The 11,265-nt window shown below is 40.2% G+C and overlaps 1 protein-coding gene and 1 long non-coding RNA gene across 2 annotated transcripts in view; one reads left to right on the top strand and one right to left on the bottom strand.

The window, feature by feature from the left end:
• Positions 1–2,101: 2,101 nt before the first annotated feature.
• LOC307157312 lies at positions 2,102–2,356 on the top strand. Its single transcript, XR_013820932.1, has 2 exons — positions 2,102–2,161; positions 2,306–2,356. It is a non-coding gene; the product is annotated as an uncharacterized lncRNA (long non-coding RNA).
• A 240-nt stretch (positions 2,357–2,596) lies between these two features.
• LOC307156972 (uncharacterized protein) overlaps positions 2,597–11,265 on the bottom strand; it is a gene marked incomplete at its 3' end in the record, with an annotated part of 98,486 nt that continues 89,817 nt past the window's right edge. Inside the window, exon 10 of the mRNA XM_079868701.1 lies at positions 2,597–3,120. Coding sequence (XP_079724827.1) covers positions 2,597–3,120 — 524 coding nt within the window. The remainder of the gene's footprint in view (positions 3,121–11,265) is intronic.

Genomic DNA, 11,265 nt, shown 5'->3' with positions numbered 1-11,265 from the left:
CACGGAGTCGGCTTTGCAGCCTTGGCTAAATGCAAATTACACGAGACTAGGTAATGATCTGAGATGTCATCGCTCTGCTGCAGAATTTCAACGGCATCCACATCTATTCCGTGTGATAATATTAGATCTAGAGTATGATTACGACGATGAGTAGGTCCTGACACGTGTTGTCTAACTCCAATTGAATTTACAATGTCTTTAAATGCCAATCCCAATGCATCTTTTTCATTATCGATGTGTATATTAAAATCACCAACAATTAGTACTTTATCTGCAGTCAATATTAATTCTGATAGAAAGTCCGCAAATTCTTTGATAAAGTCTGTATGGTGCCCTGGTGGCCTGTATACAGTAGCCAGCACAAATCTCAAACGTGATTTATCGTTTACACTATATATTTTTACATTAAGCACCAATGCTTCAAAAGAATTATATTTAAAACTTGATTTCTTAGTGGTTTTGAAAATATTACTATAAATTACAGCAACACCACCCCCTTTGCGTTTCGGACGAGGCTCATGTTTATAACAGTAATCTTGCGGGGTGGACTCATTTAAAGTAATGTAATCGTTTGGTTTTAGCCAGGTTTCTGTCAAACACAGCACATCTAGGTTATTATCTGAAATCATATCGTTAACAACGAGTGCTTTTGAAGTAAGCGATCGAATATTCAGCAACCCAAGCTTTAGCATTTGCTCATCTGTAATATAGCTGTTTTTTATTTGTTGAACATCAATTAAATTTTTAACCTTAGATGGGTTTAAACGTTTTTTTGGATTTCCAAATTCGGGGAACAGACACAGTCTCTATATGATGATAGCTAGGTGAAAGAGGCTCTATGTGATAGGATTTATCTGACCTTGGTGACGCGAGGCCGCTAGCAGACAGTCGGTTTAGCCAGTCTGTCTGCTTCCTGACCTGAGCCCCAGATTGTCATGTTTGAGCTCTAAGACTATGAGCCATATTACTAGAGAGAAGAGCAGCACCATCCCAGGAGGGATGAATACCATCTCTTTTCAACAGGTCAGGTTTGCCCCAAAAACTTTTCCAATTGTCTATGAATTCTATATTAGAATTCAGTGTGAAACTGTGTGTGGAAGAAGTAACAGATTTAGAAGATAAAACTCAAATTCAATTCAATTCAAAGTTTAATTCAATTCACATTTATTTGTACAGCGTTTTTCACAATACATCATTTCAAAGCAGCTTTACAGAAAGCTGAGTCCATATTACAGTTTATAGTGATCTGATATCAGAGGAGACTGTCTAAGTTATGTATTTCAGAAATGTACAAATTCAAAATCACAGTTTGCTAAAAATGTATGTATGATATCATTGAAGTAATGAATACTTGTTTATTAACAAATGATTATGACATTTACAAAATTGTGGTATTGGATTTAGAAATAAAGCATTGGTGTGTGTTGATTCACTTTTACAGTGTTTTGACCAACATTAATGAAGGACTGTGTGTGTGTGTGTGTGTGTGTGTGTGTGTGTGTGTGTGTGTGTGTGTGTGTGTGTGATGAACTGAACAGAAGCAGGAGTGTAAATAAATACACAGAACAATAATCAGAAACAGAGGAATAAAGATCAAGAGGAAACTCAAATATGAACAAAAACAGCAAAACTAAACACAACCCTGACAACAACTATAATAACAACATGATAAATGCTGGAAATCACATGATAACTACACACACACACACACACACACACACACACACACACAGGTTTCTACAGAGAATCATGAGATCCTTCATTCACACAGGAATTGATCAACAAACAGTGATATTGACAAAATAAAAGAGAGAGAAAACAAAGATAATAATAAAAAGATAAAGATCAATCCAGAACCACTAACAGGTTTAGTACAGTACACAATATATTACAGCAGAAGCGTCTTTAATAATACACACATAACCCAAAGCAGAGGAATCATGTTCTGAACAGATCCGATGTGTGTGTGTGTGTGTGTGTGTGTGTGTATCATGTTCTGAACAGATCCGTGTGTGTGTGTGTGTGTGTGTGTGTGTGTGTGTGTGTGTGTGTGTGTGTGTGTGTGTGAATCATGTTCTGAACAGATCCGTGTGTGTGTGTGTGTGTGTGTGTGTGTGTGTGTGTGTGTGTGTGTGTGAATCATGTTCTGAACAGATCCGAAGTGCGTGTGTGCGTGTGTGTGTGTGCGTGTGTGTGTGTGTGTGTGCGTGTGTGTGTGTGTGTGTGTGTGTGTGCGTGTGTGTGTGTGCGTGTGTGTGTGTGTGTGTGTGTGTGTGTGTGTGAATCATGTTCTGAACAGATGGAGAAGTTCAGATAAAACATCTCTGAATGTCTTAAACTGAGTTTAGAGTTGAAAGTCTAGTTTTGCTCGTATCATCCAGACATGTTTCAGTGAGTCTCATTGTGTCTCATATTTCCTCTCTCTTCTCTGTGTATCATTGTCTGTTTCTCTTTATTTCACTGACAGAAGTTCAGCTGTGTTATTAATGTAATGAAGAGACAATAAGAGACTCTAGAACATCATCTCACTGTCACTGATTTATCATGCAGCTCAAAGCATTATGGGTAGTGTCTCTCATCAGTCTATTCTCATTCATCAACACAGTTTCACTGATCCAGAATAAACAGTAAACCCAGGATAGAGTGTGTGTGTGAATGTGGTCTGGACTGTGTGTATGAGGCTCAGTGTGTCAGAGACGCTGTAGAAGGACAGAGTTCCTGCACTGTGATCCACACACACTCCTGTTCTCCTCCTGATGGGCTCTACAGGGAGTTCAGTCTCTATGTTATTGTGTCTGAATAAGTAACCAGAGGAAGAGCAGAATAAACTCCAGGACTGATCATTAGATCCAAACACACACTCTTCACCCGATCCCTTCCTGCTGATGCTCTTATATGACACTGATATACACACACCATAATCACCACTCCACTCAATCTCCCAGTAACAGCGTCCACACACACTCTCTCTACACAACACCTGAGGCACATCATCAAATCTGTCTGGATGATCAGGATACGACTGAAGCTCTGGGAAAGTGTTAGTAATCTCTCTGTTCTCCTCAGACAGACGGAGGAGTTTATTCGCTGTGTTCAGATCCAGAGTGAACTGATGAGAATCTGATGGAGAGAAAACACACATCAGTGAATTACAGAAACTTTCTATCTTGAGTCTTCATTTCAGATCTGACTCGTTCATTTAGGATTGTAGAATGATAATAAAGCACTAAAGAAATATCATTCTGTAACAGCTTTTGTCCTGAATGAGGTTCTGACTAAAATCGCCATGGTTACCAAACAGAAATGATAGGATTCTTAAAGATGCTGTGTGTGTGTGTGTGTGTGTGTGTGTGTGTGTGTGTGTGTGTGTGTGTGTGTGTGTGTGTGAGAGAGAGAGAGAGAGAGAGAGAGAGAGAGAGAGAGAGACTGTGTGTGTGTGTGTGTGTGTGAGAGTGTGTCTGTGAGAGTGTGTCTGTGAGAGTGTGTCAGTGTGTGTGTTTCTGTCTAACAGAGGGTGTTTGTGTCTGAGAGAGAGTTTGTGTGAGTGTGTGTGTGTGTCCATATGTGCGTGCAAGTGTCTATGTGTGTGTATGCGTGTGAGAGATTGTGAATGTGCACGTGTAAGTGTGTGTTTCTTTGAGCGCGCGTGTGTGTGTTTGTGAGAGAGTGAGAGAGTGTGTGTGTGCGTGTGTGCGCAAGTGTTTGTGACAGTGTGTGCGAGTTTCCGACTGTGAGACAGTATGTGAGTGTGTGCAAATGTGTAAGAGTGTGTGTGTGTGTGTGTATATTTGAGTGTGAGTGTTTATGTGAGTGTGTTTGACAGAGTGTGTGTGTGTACGTGTATGTGAGAGTGTTTGTGTGTGTGTGTGTGTGTGTGTGTGTACGGGACATTATTCAGAATTCTCACATACAAACCAAATTCATTCACATACTATAATGAAACGCTCACACACACACAACTGAAACGCTCTCACACACACACAACTGAAACGCTCTCTCACACACAACTGAAACGCTCTCACACACACAACTGAAACGCTCTCACACACAACTGAAACGCTCTCACACACACAACTGAAACGCTCTCACACACACATCTGAAACGCTCTCACACACACAACTGAAACGCTCACACACACACAACTGAAACGCTCTCACACACACAACTGAAACGCTCACACACACACACAACTGAAACGCTCACACACACACAACTGAAACTCTCACACACACAACTGAAACGCTCTCACACACACAACTGAAACGCTCACACACACACACAACTGAAACGCTCACACACACACACACACAACTGAAACGCTCTCACACACACACAACTGAAACGCTCTCACACACACAACTGAAACGCTCTCACACACACAACTGAAATGCTCACACACACACAACTGAAACACTCACACACACACAACTGAAACGCTCTCACACACACACACAACTGAAACGCTCACACACACACAACTGAAACGCTCACACACACACAACTGAAACGTTCACACACACAACTGAAACGCTCTCACACACACAACTGAAACGCTCACACACACAACTGAAATGCTCTCACACACACACAACTGAAACGCTCTCACACACACATCTGAAACGCTCACACACACACAACTGAAACGCTCACACACACACAACTGAAACGCTCACACACACACACAACTGAAATGCTCTCACACACACACAACTGAAATGCTCTCTCACACACACAACTGAAACGTTCACAGACACACAACTGAAATGCTCTCACACACACAACTGAAATGAGAAGATGCGGTGTCGTGTTGTTCTGGCAATCCATAAAGTGTCGCTAAAGACCATTTGTTGCAGACTAGCTGGAGTCGAAGCATGATTTGTATTAGGGAGTTCAGAGGCCAGAGCTTGGATTTTAAGAATGAAAGTGCATTTGTGTTTAGATTCAACGAGCCATGATTCATTAACTCAGAAACAATGATCTGCTCATACGCTACAGGAGGTATTCCCGTCTCTCAGTTATTTCTCCTCCACGGGCTCTATGAAGCTGTTCTGTAATATCTCCATGTGTTTGAGTGTTTTGTAGCTCTTTTCTCTTTTGTAGTGCTGAAGCTTCACGTGTTTTGGGCCGGTCTGCACTGATCCTAGATCATCCCTTTCACTTTCTTTCTGTGTTTCTGTTGCTAAAGCCTCTGCTTTCCTAGCTGACTCATCTGAGACATGATGGTAAATAGATGGTAAAAGCTCAGCTCTATTGTTTTAATAAATAACCTTTACTTAACATGATTTTTGTGAGAATAGATAAAAAAAGTGAATAAAGAATCTCTATAATAACAAAAATAATCTTCACCCATTCTTCATGCACATAGTAATTTTATAGGCTACCTTATTCTTACTTTATACACTCACATACATGATACACACACGAACACTTAAAGCCAAGTATAATTATAAACACAGGGCTCTATACACTTATATCTTTGAAGGAGCACTGGTACATGCATTTACACAGCACTTACAAACTGCATAAATAATCTTATGAGACTAATGTATCTTTTGTAAAATTTGGAATACAGAAATATGAAATTATGAGAAAATTAGAATGGTAATTTGAAATATGAAAGTAAAATTGTCACAGCCTTAATGAGTGAGTCGGTCAGTCATTTATTCAGTCGATTCGTTCGAAACAGACGATTCATTCAGAAAAGAAGAAACTGTTTAATGGGTCAGTGAATCATTGAGTGAATTCATTCAGTAACACAGCTGTGTGTCGCTGCAGAGACGAACAACAACATGCTTTGTTTGGAACCATTTTCGTTAGCAAAATATTTCTTTTTTTATTATCTTCTTTATTAAATTGTTGCACTGACACGAAAAGTCTGCCACAGACCATGCTAACCAAACATACGTCCGGCGCAGCCTCAAGCCATACCCTAATTGTCCTCTTCTTGGGAGTTGTTTCATATTTCATTGAAGCTTCCCCGGGCACCGCCATTGGCTAGCAGACCATCACCTGCTGTTAGCATTCCATTGACTCCCATTCATTTTGGCGTCACTTTGACAGCGAATAACTTTACATCTGAGGCGTTTAAAGACTCCATTTGTCTATTATTTATTTCTAAAGAAACACGACAATGTATAAAAGTCTCCATTACCTTGTATCTTACGTTATGGCCCTGTAGAAGCAGTTTTTGTAAAAATAGGCTAATGATTGCGTCATAACCACGCGACTCTCTGTCGCACAGTAGAGAGATTACCGTATGGAGGAGAAGCTCGCGGGCAATCGGGGGGACATGGAGGCAAAATGACAAAATAATTAATCAGAATACTTAGCAAACGTTTCTCCTGCTCCTATCTCATGGACACCTCCTACTCACACTCTCCGTCTCTGCAAGTTTCGGAAGGGAATGATTCAGATTTCTCTCGGCACAGCTACTAGAAGACAGACGGGTTGCTCACGTCACATCTATGTCGTCAAGCTCAGTTTGAGTCTGCGCAGTACGCTCGACCCCCAGGAAGTGAGAGCTTCTAATTGACTTCACTTGTCTCCGTTGAATCCAATGGGGTCGCTGTGTCCAGTTTATATACTGTCTATGGTTATAGTGGGTACGGAAACGTGTTTGTGTTTCTATATTGTAGAATTACCATGCATTAACATGTGCCCAGCGTGATGAGTGAGATTTATAGCGATAGAACAATGTTTATGCTGTAACTGGTTAAGTTAACTGGTGTGAGCCTTCTGGGGCCGTATTCACAAAGTAACTGGCGAATTTAGGAGCAACTCCTAAAAATAATGGGCGTGTCACTCGTAACTTTAGGACTCCTAATTTTTTTGACTAAGAGTAATTCACAAAGCATTTTAGCCCTAAAAGTAGCACCTAAGCCTGGGACAGCTTAAAAGAAGTCGAGAAGACTCCTAACTCACTAAGACCTATTCACAAACCGCTTTTTGTGGCATTTCACGCTGCGATGTTTTGAAATGCGTATGCGGCGGCTACAGGAGCTTCCAATCGCAAGGGAACAATTTAGCATTGTAGGCATAACTAGAGATGCAATAATGCCACCAACAACAACCAAAACTAGGCTACTCATTGCATGTAAACTAATTGTAACGTTTCATTGTGAATCAAATTAAAACGTTCTTCTCTTTGCAAACGTAGGCAGAGGCATATAGTGACAGATTAATTCAATAATGTTGCAAAGATATTGCATCAATTCATATGTTTCATTAGGCTACTAGACTATTTGTTTGGCCTTACTCTTTATTCATTTAGGCTATTTATTCAGTTATTCATCATCTTCCGTCCTTCGCACTACTTGTGTAGCGCACGCATTCTCAGACCTGTCACCTGTCACTCATCATCGTAGGGGAAGTGTTTGGAATCATTCCCGCGTTACAATCATCAGCCAATCAAGGTGGTCACTTCAGTCAAGCTCGTGCATGAGTAATGACGTCATCCATAGCAACGAAGACTCACTCTTAGTTTAGGAGTTGTTATTTTTCTTTACTAAGAGTAGGTCTGAAAGGCGTTGTGAATAACTTTTAAGAGAAAACTCCTAGCTAAAATCTTTTAGTGCGATTTAGGAGTACTCCTAGTGGTAAGATAAAATGCTTTGTGAATACGGCCCCTGATGTCTAAGTTATGTAGTAACGTTTATAACATTGAGTTAAGAAGAGTTAATCTCGTGCTCAGGAGACCATGTGTGGATGCTGTTTGTGTAGTAGCCTTGTCTGGCCAGAGGGTGTCGCCATTGCTCCTTCTGTAAACCCCGTTTAATACAGTTTCATGTAAACTGGTCAGTGAGATAGATGAAGCTCCTTATATTTCTCCAAAGAGTAATATCCTCGTTTATGTAATTGTAGATTATGTTTAAAGGGGCATAGCAATGTTTATTGAGATATTTATGTTTGATGATCCTGATTTGTATTATGTGTGTGGATTTATTATTTACGTTGCATAGTAATGTAAGTACTGTAACTGTTTAAATGTCAGTACCTAATGGTGATGTATTTGTTTTTTATCAGACTATAATGACAATACTGGATATTGGACTGTTCTGATGAGTACTGCTGGAACTCAATAGAGTTAAAAGCAGAAATTACATCTCCTCGTCTTTATTCCTGTGTTCTGACCGATACACCATCCTGTTTACTGGCTGAAAACCTTGATGAACTAGCCCTACTAGAATACCTCACTAACAGTTATGTAGGCACTGTGGTCAAGTGTGATCAACCTGTGTCAAGACAGGTTTGCAACCGTTGTTGCAAAAAAATGTAAAAAATGTAAATCAGACACAATTAAAAACCGAATAATATAATACTATGATTAAACGTTACAGATACCTGAAGCTGCTGTATCTTGGCGTTTAAGTGCTCGCTGGGGGTGTTTTACTTCCTTTTTTAAATATCCATTTTAAATTTCAAATAACACCACTAAGGGAGTGAACATTTCCAGAGACACTGATATGAGTAGGGCACCTTATGTGACCAGTTCTGGTCGAGTATCACGGCCTCCTGAACGTTTGAATTTGTGAGGAGAAAGAAAAGAGGAAGAAAAAAAAGGACTTGTATTCACTGTTGGTTCTTAAGAAGGTGTTGCCGATTTTTTGCACCCTGTAACTGAATTTTTAAAGGTTTTTCAAAGAGGTATCCAATATGTTCCAATTGGAAAAAACTGTCCTTCCTTTCTTAAAAGGGGGAGGTGTTCTGTAATGGGAACTAGGAGTAAGGGGTCTGTTGTAGTACGGGGATATAAGTGTGGACACAGTATTATGATGTCAGTTCCTGAGTAAAGAGCAAGCGGGTTATCCATCGACCGGAAGTTGAAGCCGGCCGCGTGCCACCATCTTGTAGCAGAACTTCACTTGCATTAGCATTCCATTGACTCCCATTCATTTTGGCGTCACTTTGACAGCGAATAACTTTACATCTGAGGCGTTTAAAGACTCCATTTGTCCATTATTTATTTCTAAAGAAACATGACAATGTATAAAGGGCTCCATTACCTTGTAGCTTACGTTATGGCCCCGTAGAAAAAATCTAATGTAAAATTGTAAAATGTACACAATTTTATGTATTTCTACAAAAAATTGAGTGTCTGTACTGCCCTACAAAGGCAAAAGACCTTAAGTCGCTAGAGTGTGGAACTGAGAAAAATGACTTTAAAGATTTTTAGTTGTCCCGCCAAATTAATTATAGGTAGGACACTGGAAATCTGGCAAATAGATGTTTTAGTAATGGAAATTATATACATAAAAAAATCTTGAGCTCAAACTTGACTTTTGACCACTATTTTAAAGTTACTGTACTCTGCCTTTGTATTGTCAGCAAAAAGTGAGAAGTCATGCCAAGGCAAAAGGCAGTAACTTCCACATTATCAATATTTAGTTGCTGATCACCATTAACAAAATCATTATAGTAACACCTGTATAAAATCTAGTGATCATGGCATTTATTTTGTATGATTTACAATTATTTATAGCCATCTACTTATTGCTATCCTGTGCTTTGGTTGCATTCTGATGGCATTATTAATACATTTGACATAACAAAATACCTATTAGTCCAGCGTTGACTCGATCGACCGCGTTTAGGGCGGGGCTGAAGGCGAAGTTTTGGCACTCTGCCAGCTAGTTTGCCAAGCTTTAATTCTTGGTTGTATTCATCTGATACGGCAATGTGTAACGTTTTTCTGTCAACTCTGCATAATCCTTCGCGATCGATATCGCACGTTTGTCGATGGAGCGGTTTCAGACCATATGTTCTGACCGCATTTGTACAGGACAAAGCTCTGAGAACATCAGAAGTTAGAGCGACTGATGGCAGCTGTACAAAGTACACAGGCTACACCGTAATTTAAATTTTAATGGACATTAAAACAAAGGCAGATAACCGTACAATCTGGTAGGTAGCATTATTTGATTGAACACCGGCACAGTAACTTCATATTGACGCGCGGCTAAACAAAGGCAGAGCACCATAACTCGTAATTTGAGCGTTCCAAAACAAAGCCAAAGAGCGGTAACTGATGTTACGGTGTTCTGCCTTGGTTTCTCATGGGCTTTTGGAAGTTACTGTTAAGACAAATCATTATTTTCTCGAAAAAAAAACGGAATTGATTCAAGATACTTATCCACATGATAAAGAAGGTCTTGAATGTGCCAAAAATATAAATAACTCATTTTCGACCAAAAACGAAGTTACGGTCTTTTGCCTTTGCACGGCAGTGTAGTCCTCTCAGGCTGCAATAAACACAGCTACTTATTTCCATTCGGAACGAATGAAATGATTAGCTGGGCGACTGTCACTCTCCCTCGCAACCATGGTTACCACCCCTGCTGCTACAGGAGCTGCCCACATGCACGCACCCGTTTGACTCGAGGAGGGGAAGAGGCACAGAAGCTAGGAAGAAGCACAATTATGGCAGAGAAAGAGCAGTCAAAATTCCCAGTACCTGCATATACAGTCAGCGAAGGCAAAAAAGGCAAAAAAAGGAACCAGTAAGGTAGAAAGGTAGGCTAATTGACCCTTCGCAGGGAGCTTGATTGACAGGTGATCTGACCAATCATAATCCGCCATCCGCCATTTTGTCCGACAAAGCAGTCAGGAGAGTTAGTAGATTAACATGGGAGAATTTGAACTTGAAAAACGGAATGTACTGACGCCTTTCCGCGGTTAAAACAACATTCCTACTTATGTTCATTCATGTTTATTTGATGCTATAAATTAACTAGAAGGAAGAGATGATCGGTTCACGAGCAGCTTTAACTGATGCTCTACAGCGATCTGTCAGACACATTTAAGAGCCACAAAACGGTATGTATCGTTTAAATTTCTTTTAAAAAATGACCAAATTTGAAAGGTGAGACTTTGTTTAATATGTCTAATATCAAAAGTAACCGAAAAGTAACCTGGTCTGTCCTGTCTGTCAGCGTGTTGTCAGTCTCCTCTCTGCTCCGCGATGTATTTTTCACTGCGTGAGAACATGGTGTTGCGTGAGAGCAGCGTAGCTTGTCGGGCATAGCGACAGTAACTAAGGGGGGCGGGTCTTTGCGAAGGGTCAATTGTCTCCGGAGTGTAACGTTAGTCCTCATCAGAGCCAACAGTGCTTTCATCGTGGAAGCTCTTACATGCAAAACACCGTATATGTTATGAATCTTACACGTAATTCACCTTCATCACAGCGTAACTGATGGTAATGGAAAAATGTGTATCAATGCAACCTGTTTTTAGCTTTGCCTTGAAACTCAATATATTTTAAACTTTAC

Source organism: Squalius cephalus (assembly GCF_949319135.1).
Source record: "Squalius cephalus genome assembly, chromosome: 4".
Lineage (NCBI taxonomy): Eukaryota > Metazoa > Chordata > Actinopteri > Cypriniformes > Leuciscidae > Squalius > Squalius cephalus.
This window is presented reverse-complemented; position numbering and strand designations above follow the sequence as displayed.